Raw genomic sequence first — 17,801 nt, 5'->3', positions numbered from 1 at the left:
TTGTCCTTCCTGCTCTCATGCTACTGACAGCAGTAAGGTTGCTTTCTGGGGTGACTTTGACTCCCACCTTCCACATACTTAAAGTAGTTAAGTTTTAGCAATTTTAAAACATCCTGTACCTGCTTCTCCAGAGGCAAAAGAAATGAATGCGCTTGGACTTGGAATTGCTTGGACTATGGCTTATGAGAGCAAGTATCATTCAATTGTAGGTTCATGGTTCGAGAATTTCATTTTGATGAGAAGGAACTGAAATGTGAAAAGGAAGAGCTGATGAAATTAGCTTCTGATAAGAAACAACAATATGTAAGTAGCATGTGATTTGATGAAGTTGATGCCCACATAATAACAGTGTGTGCCTAAGAACCTCTCCCTCTGAAACAGCTTTATGGTTCCAACAGACCCCTCTGAGTTCCACTTAGCCCAGAAAACTGAGGCATGGGGTAGATAACACCATTTGCCCAAGGTCACTTGACCATCTGATAACCTGGGAGCCACTGACTGCTTCACAGTGCTGTTGTGTCTGTTCTCACAGGGCCCGTTACTGCGCTGGCTCAAAGTGAACTTCAGTGAAGCATTTGTAGCATGGATTCACGTGAAAGCCTTGAGAGTTTTTGTTGAATCTGTCCTGAGGTAAGTGGTTAAACATGCAGTGCTGGCAAAGACTCCTGGAGAAGTCAACATGTACAGCTCTCCTCCTGGGGCAGTTCCTTCATGGGAGGGAACACTCCTTACACACCACGCTCTAGAAGCTTCCAGGAGACAATATAGATGATGACAAAAAATGTGACATACAGAGCTGATGAAAAGCAGTTCTTTGGGGGCACTTACAGGAAAGTGGAAAACAGAAAAACATTGTTTAATTGACTTTTGGCTTCAAAAAGAAAATACTTTCAGATAAGAAGGAGCACACCAGCACTGAAATCGTGCACTGCAGAAACAATCAGCTGGTGTGCCAGGAGCGGAAAGCTGTGCCCCTTCCCAGCAGGTGATCGTGTACATTGGTGTGTTTCAAGGTATGGCCTACCAGTGAATTTCCAAGCGATGCTGCTGCAGCCAAATAGGAAGTCTGTGAAACGCCTGAGAGATGTCCTAAACGTGGTCTTCAAACACCTGGATGAAGTTGCAGCTGCAAGTATAATGGATGTATGTATTTGACTATGACTACACATGCTGTAGCTTGTCTGGGTTTAGCCAGATGAACGCTTCCACCACCCCACACCTTACACTGTGAGGAACCCTGGATGCAGCTCTAATCCCCCTGGTTACAGAGTGGATTAGGGTAACAGGTCAGCTCAGATTATGATGGGGAGGCACATAGAGTGCTTACATTTTTTCTTGAAGCATCTGATATTTACAGCTACCAGACTAAAACAGGTCTGCTCAATTAAGTTAGCTCCTTTAGGTAAAAAAAGCTTCAAGCTTTCTATAAATGTTCAGACCAATACAAGCTAGAGAAGATAAATTCAGAACTAAATGCTAGGACTGTGACACCTCTGTCCTCTGCAAAAAGCTGTAATTGACCTCAACCTAGGCCTTCAGCAAGCAGCAGTTCTTGCTTTGTCCTCCCTCTATCTTAAGTGCACAAACAATTTAGGATATATCTATTAGGATACACCAGTCAACATTATAACAGCCTAAAACCAACAAGCAGAAGATTCCCAGTGCATGAAGGGAGGAGAAATAAACGAGCTGTCCTAGAGCGGAAGCACACAAAAGTGCTGCAATCCATGTTCATATAGTTGCAACCAAGCATGACTTCTCAATGCTAACTGCATCAGGCGGCCCCCAAAACACCAAGCAAACATCAGATTTCCAGTGGTGAATTCCCCATCTTAAGCACAACAAATACAAAACTCCATTCCACCTGTGGAAGAGGAGCACAAAAGCAACCCACTGTAGCCTGGAACCGTGCAAAGTCAGCTTTCTGGTACTAAAGTCACATCGTTTCCTTTTGCAGCCTGGTATGGACATCCCTGGGTTACAACTGAGTAATCAGGAATACTATCCTTACGTCTATTTCAAGATTGACCTCAGTCTTCTTGACTGCAGTTAAAAATAAATTGCTCAAGCTTCATCTATTCATTTTCAAGACCCTAATGTTACAGTAAAACAATCTTCAGCTGCTGAAAGTCAAATTAAAATGGAGATGCTGCAGTAGGATAATTGCATACTATCTTCCTACCACTTCCAGTAATTTTTACAGTAGATTCAATATATATATGTCTTGTCCATAGTTTAAAAAAAAATATATTTTAGAGGCAGGAGGTACTATGGTAGTATTTATTTGTTTTTGGTAAGTTACAAAGATGGAATATGTGTTGGACCAGAAATAAAACAACTTAAGTGTGGTGGCTAGGTGTGTACATCTTTGTTTTTCTAACAAAGCAAGCTTAAAAATAAAAAACAAACCAAAACAAACTAAACCAGAAAAAGTAGAAAGCATCAGAACAAAACCCAAAGTTTTTTTTAATTAATAAAAAAAGCGTAAGAAAGATGCTCGAGATTGCTGTGGAACTCAGTTGGGACTGTAAGTCATAATACAATAAGTTTAGTTTTGTTCAGTTAGAACAGTTCCATCAGATCTCTTCTGCTGGATGATTTAGAACTGGGGCACATTTCCTGCCCCAAATCAGCACTCCAGTTACCATTGGCTACCACTGGCTCTTGGTGCCCTTTCCACAAGCGAGCTATGGGTGACAAATACACGTAAGTTACTTCCTTATAAGAAGGGGAAACTTTCAGTTCTTTAATTCCATACTTATAAACAAGCTGATTACGAGGGTCACTTCACTAGACACTGATACAGAAAACATGAAGAGCAACAAATACAATAGTATTTTTATTAAAAAGCAGCAGTAACCATCCCTATTCCTAGTCCTAACTCCCCTTCCAAGGAAACAGCAATGTCAAATCAAAACAATACCAGATGGGAAGTGAAGAAACATTGGATGCCACTTGCTGGAGACAGCACCGTGGTGTTGTTCTGTTAGCACCTGGAAATCCTCAAGCCCTCAAATGGGGATTAGCTTCACTGCTAATCCTGGGGAAAAGACCAACAGCTCACAGCGTCCCTCATTGCAGCAGCAACCCCACTTCCATTGTAGTAATGGTCTTACCAAGTCCGGCACAAAGAAAGAGCGAGCCCCTGAGAAGGAACAAGAAAAGGAAGACTAAAGAGCATTTAAACTAAGATTGTCCATCTAATCAGGTTTCAGGCCAAACTGTCCGGATCATTCTCAGGAAAGGGGTGGCTTAGGACCCCTTTCTCCACCAGTCTCTCTATTCTACAGTTCATTTTTTCCGAGCATTATCCAAAATGGGGTACCTTTTGTCATGTGCACTTTTGTTACTCTACACAAGACTAACACTGTGTGTCAAAAATAATTTTATTCTTTAGGTGAAACAGAAGCTGACCAGGTTCCACCCCCATAAGAAAAAAAAAGAAAATCACATTTAAAATGGTTTACACTAACAGCCTCCAGTAACACTCAAATGGCACACCATCAACAAAATAAACCCCAAGATGTTCCAAAGAAATATCCATGTTGCCCTCAAAATATTCGTTACACAGAATACAATCAAGTTTACTGGTTTTGACAATTCATAGAATTTCTGCAATGTTTTCTTGAGATGTGTACAGTTCATTGCTGCAGTGCGTCCAATAGCACAGCATATCACGTGCTATTTCTCCATAAAAAGGCCACTGGAATATCCATCTGATTGTGAACCAGGTTGCAAACTACTGCGCAAACTCTCCCAAGAAAAGAAGTTTCCTGAAGATCTCACAGCTCATCTTTATCCCAGTCATCCAGATCAACATCACTGAGATCAATGTCATCTTCAACTGGAAGCTGTGAAAAAGGGAAGGTTTTGAGCACGTTTAGAAGCGATTAACATTGCGACATCACTTGACTTTATCCTGAGAGTAAAGCTCCCACTTGCCATCTCTTTCATTCATACAAGTCTCCAAGTGTATTAAGCACAAAACAAGTGATCAGAGTTCAGAGTAGGAGGTTGTTTTCTGCTAATAAAAATACTCCAGATAAAGGCAAATACAGATCAGCTACTACTATATTCTATATTTTTATTCCATCTGAAATAGATCAAAGGATTATAGCAACTTAGTCTTTTTACAGCAATGCTGAACCTTAAGAACATATTTAATCACTGTGTTTTTTTAATCACTGGGCTTTTACCTTGCAAGCTTTCTGACATTAAGACTTTGACGGCAAGGTCAGCTTATTGCAAAACTTAAGCCTCCACAGACGTTTGAGTCTTGAATGCATACACTACTGCCTCCCCTACTCAGCATGGGTAATAACAGGTTTCAGCCTCAAGGGATTCGGCTTTCAGACTGCATCCTAACAGCTGGGCAGGATTATCTGCCCACAACGTCAGACAATCTGTTGTGTGGTCTGGTTTTCTACTATCTATATCCTGCCACCATCAACACAACTTGGCAAAGTCTCTGAAAAACAAGAATTTTCACACTGCCAGTTCCTAGTCACTCTGTCCACTAACTTCTGAACCCAGCAAACCATCAGCTCTTCTAGAGATGGAGCACCTCTTACCTCACCATCTTTGCCATCCCATGGTTCAACTGAATGAATCTTAGGGAAAGCTCCACCACCTACTGGTGCTGTAGAGCCACGACCAACAGACAGTTCCCTGAGGGGGAAAAAACAAAAGTTAAATTTAAGAAATTTCTCCAGTTGCCAACAGCCTGGAACAGCGCCTCCTTCAAATACAAAGATGTCAACTTTGAGATATGCTTGCATCTCTTGAAGCCGATCTAAACTGTCTGCAGGAAAAAGCTTTTTAAATTGAGAAGGAGAAGATGACTGAGCCCTCAAAGCAGCATTGCAGATTTACAACTGGATCCAAAGAGAAACTATGTGAGCTACACTGTTTCATTTTTCAGGAGTATAACAATCATGGAAAAACACAGCCCCATTAACAGTATGTTGTTTACCACTGAAGCCAACTCCAACAGGAGTCTATAATTCTAGTTTTCAAAGTCACCTGCAACTGTTACTTGAAATTGAGTGATTTTAGTGGAGACTAAGCCTCTATAGGTTATAATAGGTCTGGGTTAATCAGCTTCTGCTCCGAGACACCCCAACTTGCACTCAGCTTAGGCTTGCTCAAAAATCCTAACATTAAAGTCCTGAAGAGCTAATACCTTTGCATTCTTTCAGAGGCAAGTAAGACTGAATAAGCATTCCTTCCTAGGTGGCATCTACAACTTTCATGCTCTTTGCAGTGATTTCCATACTTTTAGTTCCTACCGTTGAGACTGCCTATTGGATTAAAAAGCTGCATGCAGCAAGCTGAGCTGACAGATACACCAGCTGTAACTGTACTGCTTTGTCTAGGCAGCATAGCTGAGTTGAAGTGTCAAGTAAGAGATTATTCTAACAATGTATTGCTCTGTAGTAGGACAATACCAAACCAATTATCTAATGCAATATAAGCTGTTAAGTTGGCTGTTGTGTCCTGGAAGCACCATCCACCCTCACCAGGAAACGCTTCACTATGACAGATTTTTTAGACTAAGGGAATTTATCATGTCTGAGAAAGGCAGACATTTCTTTCACATGCATTAGTACAGACTGTCTGGTGTTACTCTCCTTGCATCCCAAATTTTACTTGACACTCTGAGAATGTTTCCTTTTTGGCATTAAGAAAAAAGTCTGATCACTTACATAGGTAGGAGAATATAGTACTGTTTCAACTAATCCAGCAGGAACAGAGTTCAATTTATGTGCTTCTTATGGCAAGGTAAGGAGAGCCTGTTGTATTTGCTTTTGCAATTCTGACTCTTGTCTGCCATTCTCCAAGTAAGGACATGGAAATAACACTGCTGAGGTAAGCTCTGAAAGGCTTTTACATACCTTATGGCAGCTAGTGTTTTACCCAGAAGCAGAGTTCCTACTACACTTTGAGCATGCTTAAGTAACAGTTTAGCTGCTCTGTTTTGGTGCTGCTTCCACCTTCTGTCCTCCTCTCCATTCCCTTTCCCAGTTCAGTTCTTCTCAGCCTTGGCTCTTGCCCAGCTACACAAAAGGCAGTTTCAGGGAACTTCAGCTGAGCAGAGAGCTACTGACTTTTTGGACAGATTGCTTCAGCTCCTCCAAATAGTTTATCAGATGACAAGGGAACAGGGAAAGGGAAGACAGGACCAGACCAAACCAGAAAGAGGAACAACAACAGACAGAACCTCCAGAACCTCACCAGCACCCATGTAGATTCCCAAACTGAGAACTGCCCAATTACTAATGAGAATGCACCATTTGAATTAATTAGTATTGATTATCAAATCTCAAATTTATTGGGTTACCACAGAATCAGAGTTTTTCAAGATCAAAACTCACTTCTGTTTTCAAACTCTCTTCAGTTGTGCTAAAACTACCATTTAAATCTAAACATCCAACTTCTTGATTCTGCCCATCACAAAAAGGTAGGGACTCCTTCGTTTGTTGCAATTCCCTACTCCAGTGAACACTCATCAACTTAATTCTCCTAATGTGCAAGTCTTATCTGACACAGGAAAGCCTGATTTTGGTCTAAAGAATAACAGCCCCAGTTATAGAAAGACTGAAATCACTCTAAGATTTCATACCTGAGAAACTCATTAATCCCTTGCTCACTGAATGATCCTTTCAGAAGGGCAAACTTCATCTTCCGAGCATTAACAGCTGCCATCGCTGGATACCCAAAGCCTCCAATCCCCAAAGAACTCTCAAGATCTGACTGAGCACCTGCTTCTGTCCACAGCCACCTTGAAGAAGAGATAAAATAGAAAATGAATAATTAAGATAGGCACTACAGTCAGTTTGAAGTCAGACATCTCCTGCAACCCTGCAGAGTTCAAGCTGGGCTCTGAACTGCCCTTGACAGCATCAAATGTTACTGAAATCAGCAGGGAACAGCAGGTCCCCATCTTGAACCATGTGACAGAAGAAAGCCCCTCCTGAACAGCACCTCTGGGCCAGCGCTGTGCTCACAGCCACTGAAAGCTGGATCAGAAGAACTCCCATTAAAGGCAGTCCAGGGAAAGAACTATGCTACCAATCTAAACAAATTGCTACACTTCAGCCGATATTAAGTGAGGTTTAAAAGGGCTCAAGTCACAGATCCAAAGGTGACAAAGTACTGCCCAAATGCTGCTATAGAGGATTTCTGGCAAAAGACTGCAAGACCAATATTTCACTCCATATTAGTTCCTCACTGGTCAAATCTCAGTTTCTCTAATAGTTAACAAGTCCCCTGAAGAATCTCTGGAATCAGCCAATCTCAGTATTTCCCCCCAGGCTTTCATGCCGTTTTGCCCCCTTTTCACAGCAGTCAGTGTCAGAACAATTCTCACTTCCCAGAGATCCTATCATCCACTTGAGGAGAGTGCAAACACAGGATTTGAGAGGTGAATGAATTTTTTTTTTTTAAAAAATCAGCAGTTTATTCTAAAGCCACAGGATCCCCTCCCACAGTACAGTTAGTGAAATAACAAGATACACTATCCTGAAAAGGAACAACTCATCTGCAGATAAATCACTATCACACAAGTTTTATCCCCTCTAAAAGTGCTCACATCTTTTCCAAGATGACCAGTCTACAGTGACACTTACCCCCACATTTTCTTTTTGTATTTTTCAGCCATTTTTAACATGACATCCAGGTAAGAATTCCGCCCTGAAGCTCCTGTTTTTAGACAGAATTGAGCAAGTTAAAAAACCCACAACTACATGTTTAAGTGACAAATTCATACAGAAGTCTGCTTGCTTGTATGTCTACCTGTATCAAGAATATGAGGCAGGACAGAAATGATGCAGAGCTGATGAGCATCACAGGTGCTCTTCAGAACATCTTCACTAGTTATCTAGAAGAAAGCAGCAGAAAGTCAATGAGAGTAATACCTGGTTACCCAGCTGTGACTGCAGTTCCCTCCAACAGTCTACCAACTCCTTCCTGCAAGATAATTAACATTGAAACAACAGCTTACAAGCTTCTGTTACTTCCCTGGCTCCCCAACACAAGGCTAACTACAAAGAGTTCAAAGTCTTCTGTTGAAACTTGCAGCAACAAAAAAGTAAGCAGTACCAAATGAGGCTTACAGAGAGCACAGTAAAATGTCACTTCTTGCTCAAAGTCACTGTCCTTGGACCAGGGCCGGAATCAGCACACCCAGACCTAAGCATACGCCCGTAGGTTTCACTCATGGCACTGCCAGCAAAAGGGGAGCCAGCAGGGTGCAGCACTTGCTGAAGGTGAGAGTATTTAATCAACAGAGCAATACCAGTTGTGTGATCTACACCAAAATCCATTTACCTATATCAGGGGTCTCCAAGCTTTCATTGTGCACCGCTACCAGTCAAATTTCTAAGCACGCAGCTCAAAAATATGAATATCAATTATATACATGCACTACTGTACTAAAGTTACATAAATTATAAGGCATACAGATACTTTAAAAGGATGACAAAGATGAAATAAACACCATACAGCCTGGAGAAGGATGAGAGGGGATTTTATCAATGTTTATAAAGATCAAGGGTGGGTGTCAAGAGGATGGGACCAGACTCCTTTCAGTGGTGCCCAGCGATAGGATGAGGGGCAGCAGGCACAGACTGAAGCACAGGAGATGCCATCTGAACACGAGGAGAAACTTCTTTACTTTGAGGTGCCAGAGCACTAGAACAGGCTGCCCAGAGAGGTTGTGGAGTCTCCTCCTCTAGAGACATTCAAATCCCACCTGGACACATTCTGTGCAATCTGCTCTGGTGAACCTGCTTTAGCAGGTGGGTTGGACTAGATCTCCAGAGGCCCCTTCCAACCTCAACTATTCTGTGACTTTCTTTTTTTTAATTTATTAATGGTACAAATTCTTTTTCTTCCTGCACCCCAATGGATTGTCTTGCATGCACCTCACTTCATAGAAAAACACTGACCACCATTTCAAATCTACCAACATCAAGCTGAAACAAGAAGTCATTGTAAAGAGCATGGAGCTTTTTTGGACAAGCAGCAAGGTTAGTCATCATGCAACTTCTAATGAATGGCTTAGAAGTGACAAAACCCTGCTCCCTAGTTGTAAGAGAAAAAGATAGGGCACAGAACCCAACCTTTTCAATTGTTCCTCAAAAGAGGCAGCACATAAGCACTACCCTCAAGCTGTTTTATTTACACTCCCGTAAAAACTGCTGCAAAGGATATGACGGAAAAGCAATTTGAGAAAATAACAAAGGTACCTCCAGGAGCTCAGGTGGCGGGGCATTATCTGAAAACAGATCCAGAGCACGAGCAACAATATCAGATCTAGTTCTGCCACCATCATAATCAACAGGGTCTTCTCCTTTCTGGAAGATTTTAATTGTGGGAAATCCACGAATCTGCAAGACAAGTTTAAGCCATCAGCTCAAGTAAGTCTGGATATTTACGGTGGAACTTCTCTTCCCTCTTAATCTAGAACATATCAGAGTAGCAGAGATTTAACACCTACAAGTCTCACACCATGTTACTACTGAACTGGAACAATTCTGCAGTGTCCTACTAGTGCAACAATTCAAAACAAGGCTAATGTACTCTGAAACACTGTTTGAAGTTTTATACCTAACAAATCAGCAAAATTTAATCTCAGATTACACACACCAAGCACAGCAGGTTAAAGTATCAGGAAGACTGCCTTCACTCTTTGGGAAACTGATGTCTAAGAAATACAATTTGTTTGTGGGGACAAATATAGACCTTATGGAAATAAACAGCCTTTTTCGTCAGCAACATCCAGATTTATCCCTTTCCTCTCATCAAATTTATTTATATTGTTACTGACATTCAGGAATGAATTATTTGTGGAAAACTGGTAGGCATCACTCAACATTATTTTTAGCACAAAACATTTAAGTGGTACCAGATTAAGGAACAGTTCAGTAAGCATTAAATGGAAATCAGAATTGGAGATTGAAAGCAAATTGAAACTGCTGCAGAACACACTCACCCCATAGCGGCTTGCCAGCATCTGATTGACTGTTGCATCTACTGCAGCCAGCTTTACTTTTCCCTTTGTTTGTTCCTTCACCTCAGTGGCAGCAGCTGCCCATTCTGGCTCCAAGCTGAAAAACACAGTATAAGTGCTTAGAGCTAGCAAAATTATACCACGTTACAACAGTATGTAGCATACTCCACTCAGAAAAAAAATAAAGACTCTGCAGAGAATGACAGCTAGGAGAGTTATTCCAAATGAGACTGAAGTCCTGCATCTTAAGGAATGAAAAGGTTAGTATAACTTCCAGATCCTATTTCTACTGGTAACTGGGAATTTTATTGCCAAGTAGGAATACAGCCAGAGCAGCACCAAGCCCACAGTTTTGTTAAAACACCTTACAGAACACCCCACTTCTGATATACCAGAGATGCAAGGTTCCTTTTAGAGAATCAAGCGCACTGCACAAAAATGAGCACAAATGGGAACTAAAATGTCAAAGAAAAAACGCATTTACTTTTTGCAGTGCCCACACCATGGTGCATAAAACTCCACCATCCACACATCATCACTATTTATGACGTTCTTATCAAAGCTGTCATCAGTCAGTTCAATCACATCCTTCTTATCTCCACCTCCACTTTCTCGGCTCTGCAAGAAACAAACAGACCCTCACTTAAGAAATAACCAAAATTCATTTCCCACACAAGCCATCTCCTGTGTGTCATGTTGCACAAAATTGTCTTTATTTGAATGAGGCACAGAACAGGCAGTCAGTGTTAGGTCACAGAAATTTCCCATTTTAGAACTAACGATACACACAGCCTACTCCCACAGTACTTTTAAGAAACAGCAAGTGAACCTTCTCTTAATCATAAGAAAAAAAAATAAAAAGAAATCAGGTCAAACTGACTAACAAAATGTGAAAGCACTTCCCCAGTTCCTCATGCTCTGATCTGTCTGAAAACAGAGTACTCTCCAATCTTCCAGTCCCACTGTGGCCTGGTTTCCAGGAGAAACACCTGGGAGTGCAATACACACTACAGCATACTGCCCACCCAGGTCTATCTGGCCAACTTGAGATGTCAGTGTGTACTTGCTCTGTGATTCACGTACAGCAGTAGGAGCCAGAAGCTTTTCAAGTTACCTTCAGGGAAGCAAGCCAAATTCAGAAGAACACCACCAAATTTAAAAAAAGCCTCAACCATCCAGCTTAGCCTAGGACTAGGCAAATGGTACCTCAACTAGTTAACAGAATGGGCTAACAGGGACCTCAGAGTTCAAAGGGAGATGCCAAAGTCTTGCACCTTGGAAGAATAACCCCATGCACCAGTACACACTGGGGACTGACTGGCTGAAAAGGAGCTTTTCAGAGAGACCTGGGGATCCTGATGGACAAGTTAAATGTGGGCCAGCAACGCACCCCTGTGGCAAAGGTGGCCAACATCCTCTTGAGCTGCTTTACACAGAGAGTTGCCAGCAGGTTTGGGGAGGTGACCTTTTCCTCTGCTCAGCACTGTGTGAAACATCTGGAGTGCTGGGTCCAGTCCTGGGCTCCCCAGTGCAAGAGGCATGCACACACTGGAGCAAGGCCAGACAAGGGTAAAAGCCGATTGAGGGCTCTGAGCATCTGACATGATGACACATCAAAAAAGCTGAGATTGTTCAGCTGAGGAGGAGGCTCAGCATGGATCCTATCCATGTATATAAATACCCAAGTGGAAGGGACTAAAGAAAACAAACTCTTATCTGCAATGCTAAGGGACAAGACAAAAGGAGCATAAGTGGAAATACAAGAATTTCATAAGCGAAAAATTTTTGACTGTGAGAGTGGTCAAATACTGGAACAGGTTGCCCAGACAGTGCAGTCTGTGTGGTGTCTCAGTCCTTGGAGATAGTCACAACTTGACAGAACATAGCCCTGAGCAATCTGCTCCAGCTGACCCTGCCCTAGGCAGGGGGTTGGACTAAACCTCCAGAGGTCCCTGCCAACTTAAACTATTTTGTGAGCAGTCAGGAGCACAAGTCCTGATCTAATGTTCAGTCAGTCAGGTCAGCCTCCTGTTTAAAATAAACCCACACATTCCCTCAAATACCTGTTTCCCAGAACTATATCCTCCGCTTCTGCCACTAAGACGGTCTTTCACTAGTGACCGAAGAGCACTTAAAGCAGCATCAACAATGGCATCACTTGTCCTGCCACCTGCAATACAGCAAAATGAGTGATTAAAGCACCTAAAGGTCAGTTTAAGGTAGGCCTCTGACTTGATTACAAACTTAATAGTCCCTCATCCTAAAAATTTTTCAGGAAAAGCAGGACTGGGCTGTAAGTGATATGGTACTAGTAGAAGCACATCACTGACTTAAACACAAGCAGCAGGAACGACTTCGCTTTTTTAACTACCCACCTTATCTGATGAGGGGTGACTGCAGCAAGATTCCAGCTAACAAGAAGAAAGGAAGAAGTTCTTTGGAACTGCCTGTCTACCTCCACCATCTACAAACTGCAGGTGGGACACTTAGCTGACACTAAGACACACACAATTTGCTCAAAGAAGTCCCACCCATCTGTCTCTCAGTTACTAGAAGCACTTGACAGGAAAAAAACACCACACAAGACAGTATTAAGAGCTACCATAATTACCATATTCAGAGAAGTTTTTAAGCATGCAACACATGAAAGAGCATCACATTTACCCTGATAATCCTCAGCTTTGTTTTTGTTGGCTCCAAATATCTTGATAGTTGGAAACCCTCTGACTCCATATTGTCCACCCAAGGACTGATGCTTATCTGCATCTACTGCACCTACTTTCACTACACCCTGTGGAAATAACAAAAACTAAGACAAGACTTCTACAGTGATTTAACACATTTTATACTATTGTGCATGCTGGAGAGACAGTTATTGGGAGGGTAAGGAAACAGTCACCAGAAGAGAGGTGTTATACCTCCAAAAGCATTAATTATAGAATCATAGACACTACAAAACACTATATATGTCCATTTCTTTCTTAATTCTGTCAAACCAATTTGTTAAATTATTATTATTTCAATTTTAAGACGGGGAATATATTTTACACAGGCAAGAGTTCAGCAAATCACTACATGACCAAATTTTCTGTAATTAAGGAAAAAACCATCACCAACAGCTTATAAAGCTGTGTTCAAATATTCAGTTGATGCTGTTCCTGTACATCAGAGGCAGGTGACAGGATAGCAAGGAAGAAAAGAGAAACATGCTATTTTGGGGCATGGTTGGATTTTAATGTCTTCTGGTGCTGCTAAAAGCAGCCCTGGAAAACAGTAATGGGAATTGTCAAGGACAGAATTGACCTACTTCCTCTATAATACAATGGATTCTTTAAAAAATGAAACAAACAAAAATCATTACTTTTAAGTGCCCCTGATTGACCACTCCTCTGGCTAGACAGGTATGATTAAAGTCACAGTTTTGGAGACCAAACCCCACCTCCATGTTCCCAAGCCAGATGACAAACAGCCAAACTCCCCTCAGTCCACTGTCACAAGCACATTTGAAAGGCTAAACTTACTTTTAATGCTGTTGCTGCTTTCTTCCACTCAGGGGTTAGCCTTTGACAATGACCACACCTTTTAGGACAAACAAAACAGTAATTGTCATTCAGATCTGACAACTATTTTGCAAAGTATTGAGTGGACTTGTTGGGTTTGCAATTACAAAACAGTCACTCACAGCAAACTGTAGGAGACAAAAGATCTACTCATTAAGAGAAGAGGCGATGCCACAACATCACATCAGAACTCAGACTTCAGAAGAAAAAGCTCCACATGTATTATATAGATGCATACATACACATATGTATATACATAGAGGTTTCAAAATCTACCTGGCTTTCCAAACACAGGGACAAACATTAACACCAAAATCCAGATTTGCACACTAGTCTGATTTTTGCAAGCCAAAATGGACCTGTGAGAAGAACCAAAAAGTCTATTCTAAAGATAACTTCTTAACTAGAAATAATTTGTAGCACGCCATATCCCAGAAGTGTCTGGGGGAGAAGATGAACAGTTGACTGGCAACTAGTGCGTAATCACAGCATCATAAGTCTGCAGAGAAGAAGGAGCTGCCAATTTACTAATATCTGATCAATAAAGCTTCCTGTTGCCCATAAAGCTGCAACACCACCAGAAAAGGTACAGAAAGCTTTCCTTTAAACCTCTCAGTCCAGACACAGACTGTTGCAATGAAAGGCCCTTTCCTCCAGAATGTGGAGCTTTGGATGGCAATAGCACAAATGATTTGTGAAAACATGGAATATGCATCACCAGAATCTACATGGAAGATGAAGACACTCCAATGCTCTGGGCATGAGCAGGATGGGGCATAGAAGTACTAAATTAAGATGCACAAAGCCAGTATTTTTCAGTGGAAATTGGAAATTCTAAGGTGAATTCAGACCTGTGCTTCCACATCAGAATCAGGTTCAGAAAAACAGAAGTGAAGGGCCTTCTCAGTTACCTATTGCACTGTTGATCAGTCATTTTCATTATTTGTCTCAGTACAAAAACTGAATTAGTAAAATGGCACATAGGGTTTTGTTGTTACAGCCTATTTGCCAACTTGAAACCAGTTCCTGCCTTTTTCTCCCTTATGAGGGCACTTAAACTAGGAATCCCTACTACAGCTATTTTGCTACCGATGAGGCCAAACTGATAACTGTACTACCAATGACTGAATGAAACCCTGGACTGATCAGCACCAGATTCCTATGCTGCTCATTCAAGATAAGAGCACGCAAGCATGCATCTGTAATTCTTACCATGGGGCGTAGAACTCCACGAGCCACAGGCTCTCACTCTGAATGACCTCCTTGTTGAAGTTAGTTGGTGTTAGCTCTATCACATCATCACTGGCTGAATACAAACCATTAACTGCCAGGAATAACGTGCAGCTCACTGTGCCTAGGACAAAAAGCAAAGTAGTCAGCGCTCCCACAGAACATTTATGGCTCTCCTGTTGCCATGGCTAAATAATCTCCCTTCACATTGCAAATAAGCAGGCAAAAAGGGAAAGGGATTCCAGCTTGACCAGAGGAAAAGGACGTTAATGCAACATATATGTATTCCCTCACAAATAATTGTTCTACAGGATCACGTAATGCAATTTCTGTGCCTAAAGCTAGCTGGAGTCATGCCACTCCCACTATAGCTCTCCAGAGAGCATTTTGTCAAAGCTGCAAACTCTAACTACTACTGGTACCAGACCAGCAGAATTTCCATAGGTATACTCACAATCAGCTACGGTTTCAGTTCTTTCTCATAGAAACTCTAAAACAAATTGCCTATATCTCTTGCACAGCAGGCAAACATCTTTCATGGGATCACATAATACAGAACTATCCCAACTAGTCTTAGCACAGTTACACTGATTTTAGGACCAGCACTTGATACACTGGTAGCATAAGGAAGTCCTTCATTCTTGCTCATGAGGATCTTAATCTACCATTGATTTTGTCTCTCTAGCAACAGACTGGAGAACAACAGCTAAATCTCTCTAGTTAACAACTCAAGCACTCTTAGAACACTAAATATATATATATATATATATATATATATATATATATATATATATATATATATATATATATATATATATATATATATATTAGAAGGTACAAGGAAATTGCTTTCTTTTAAGAAAGACTTCATAATTCTGGATTTTATTGTTTGAGACTGCATGTAAAGCTACATAATCCTTCCTTCTACCTAGTCAGAGATTAGAAGGTGACTTGGTGGAAGATGACAAGCATCTCTGTCACAAAATTCACATAGCAAAAGACTTTTCTTAATCCACCAAACACTGGGGGGAATAAGAGCTCAGACACTGAAGTTAGAACTATGCAAAAAAAGTTCCAGCTTTGCTATGAGGAGTTAATAACTTGCAGAGGAAGCTGCGCATTCTCAAAACTGAATGAGGAAGATACAGTCCAGTGATGCAGAAACTCCACAGCACATGGTACACAGACTGCACTGCATCACCTATGCTTTACCAAGTCCTGCTCAAGAAAAGCCAGTTTTGTTACACCTATTCTGCAGGTGGCCAAAGCTGACAGAAATAATACCTTTCAGGTTACTCAGACAGAAGATCAGGACTGAAATGTCACACTGCAACCCAGCACACTTATCTATTGCACCACTACCCCTCCTAACAGCTTCTTCTAGCCCTGGGACCCAACCCTTTTCTTTTGGGATGATCCTAGCTGGTTTCCACTATCAGATTTACACATTAGATTGGCCCTTTCACCCTTCGGTGCACCCACACACAACCAGCACTTCATCATCAGTGAACAACTGACTTCCAGGGCGATCCGTGGCTCACACAGCATGTTACAGCGACCTACAGTACAAGCTGTTGCCGGGGTAGAGTAAAAACACAAGGATGCAAAAAGCTGCTTCAATGTTACAGTCACTCTCAAGAGAGAATACCTTCTCTAGATGGAACAAGCCCATTACATTGTAATCAGTATATTTTTAGCATCACCTAAAGAGACCTGTTGCACAATATATTCAAAAGCTGAACGAGGTTCTCTCAGCCATTTCTGTCACTTAAATTGAGAAGTTCCAGCTTTGCAAAAACACCTGCTAAAGAGAACTCACAAAAGCCAGCACATGGTGAAATTCACCTAGTCACGTATAACTGCATCATTAAAAAAAAATTATGATGACTCATGAACTGGTGGCATAATTTGCCTTTCTATAGTGAAATATTCAATGCTAAATTCATCTTTAGCAAATAAAAAGATCATTCTGCTACAAGCATCTAAGCCAGGAAAATGCAAATCTTTTCCTGATATTGAATAAAAAAACCCACAGAATAATCTGATTTCAAAAGTTGTTTTCTAATATAAACAAACTACATACACACGAACAATATTAAACCAGCTCTATGCTAGTATTACCACGCCTCATCAAAAAGTTGTGACTCTGAAGATCTGAAAAGAAAAAAAAGCTTTTGCTATGGGACAATTATGACGATTCTGTGAACTTTCTCCTTAAAATCACCCACAGCTTCAGCAGCAGAGCTCGGTGTGCTGAAGATCACACATCCCTGCACATCTGGGTGAGTGAGAGCCCTTCGGGCCCTGGGCACTATCTGCACCCCAGGTGTTTGTGCGAAGGGGTCCAAGCGGGGCTGCCGAACGGCTCTGCCCATTTGTTCAGCCCAGAAGAGGCAGCAGCTAGCGGGGGGGGAGGGGGGCGGGCAGGGGAAGCGCAATTCCCCACGGACTTCTCATTTCGTCTCCAGGCGTTACTTCATTACCGCCCTCACAGCGCTGGATCCCAGCTCAGGGCAGCCAGGCACCGCTGACTGAAAATCAAAGAGGTTTTACCTACTGATTTATTACTAGGATGAGAGATAAGCACAGTTTTTAGTATCTTTAGACCGCCTACCTGCGCTCCGGTGACCCACCGAGCAACCGCGGGCGGCACTCCCGCCGCCTCAGCCGGCACCGCGGCTCGGAGCGGCGGAACCCGAGGCGCGACCGCTGCGACCCACCCCGCAGCACGGCCCGCACGGCCCAGAGCCCTCGCCCCTCCCCAGCCGGCGGCTCGGAGCTCGTCCTCAGCGGTCGCCCGCTCAGCCCGATGCCCAACACCCTCCCACCCCGGCGGGGCCCGAGGAAGGGAAAACCGCGGCCCTTCACCCCGCCTGCCTCTCGGCTCCTACCCCACCACAAGCGGCCCGCAGCGCGCTCTCCCATGGCTGCCCCAGCTCCCTCGGCCGCAGCGACTAGAGCCCGCTCGCCCCGCCCTCCCGCGCACGCACCCTGCGCTC

At 42.4% G+C, this 17,801-nt stretch overlaps 2 protein-coding genes across 7 annotated transcripts in view; one reads left to right on the top strand and one right to left on the bottom strand.

Moving 5' to 3' along the window:
- ATP6V1C2 (ATPase H+ transporting V1 subunit C2) overlaps positions 1 to 2,353 on the top strand; it is a 20,960-nt gene extending 18,607 nt beyond the window's left edge. For all 6 annotated transcript variants that reach the window (XM_065055919.1, XM_065055918.1, XM_065055920.1 and 3 more), the window contains 4 exons: positions 210 to 303; positions 533 to 630; positions 1,014 to 1,143; positions 1,958 to 2,353. In XM_065055919.1, coding sequence (XP_064911991.1) covers positions 210 to 303; positions 533 to 630; positions 1,014 to 1,143; positions 1,958 to 2,053 — 418 coding nt within the window. In that variant the 3' untranslated portion in view covers positions 2,054 to 2,353. The remainder of the gene's footprint in view (positions 1 to 209; positions 304 to 532; positions 631 to 1,013; positions 1,144 to 1,957) is intronic.
- Positions 2,267 to 17,801, bottom strand: PDIA6 (protein disulfide isomerase family A member 6). Its single transcript, XM_065055915.1, has 13 exons — positions 17,694 to 17,801; positions 14,785 to 14,926; positions 13,534 to 13,591; positions 12,677 to 12,803; positions 12,076 to 12,182; positions 10,497 to 10,630; positions 9,995 to 10,109; positions 9,249 to 9,389; positions 7,795 to 7,879; positions 7,629 to 7,701; positions 6,623 to 6,781; positions 4,572 to 4,668; positions 2,267 to 3,851 (listed from the first exon to the last, which is right to left on the bottom strand). The coding sequence occupies exons 1-13, from the start codon at positions 17,725 to 17,727 to the stop codon at positions 3,783 to 3,785; spliced, it is 1,341 nt and encodes a 446-aa protein (XP_064911987.1). The 5' UTR covers positions 17,728 to 17,801; the 3' UTR covers positions 2,267 to 3,782.

Source organism: Columba livia, chromosome 3 (assembly GCF_036013475.1).
Source record: "Columba livia isolate bColLiv1 breed racing homer chromosome 3, bColLiv1.pat.W.v2, whole genome shotgun sequence".
Lineage (NCBI taxonomy): Eukaryota > Metazoa > Chordata > Aves > Columbiformes > Columbidae > Columba > Columba livia.
This window is presented reverse-complemented; position numbering and strand designations above follow the sequence as displayed.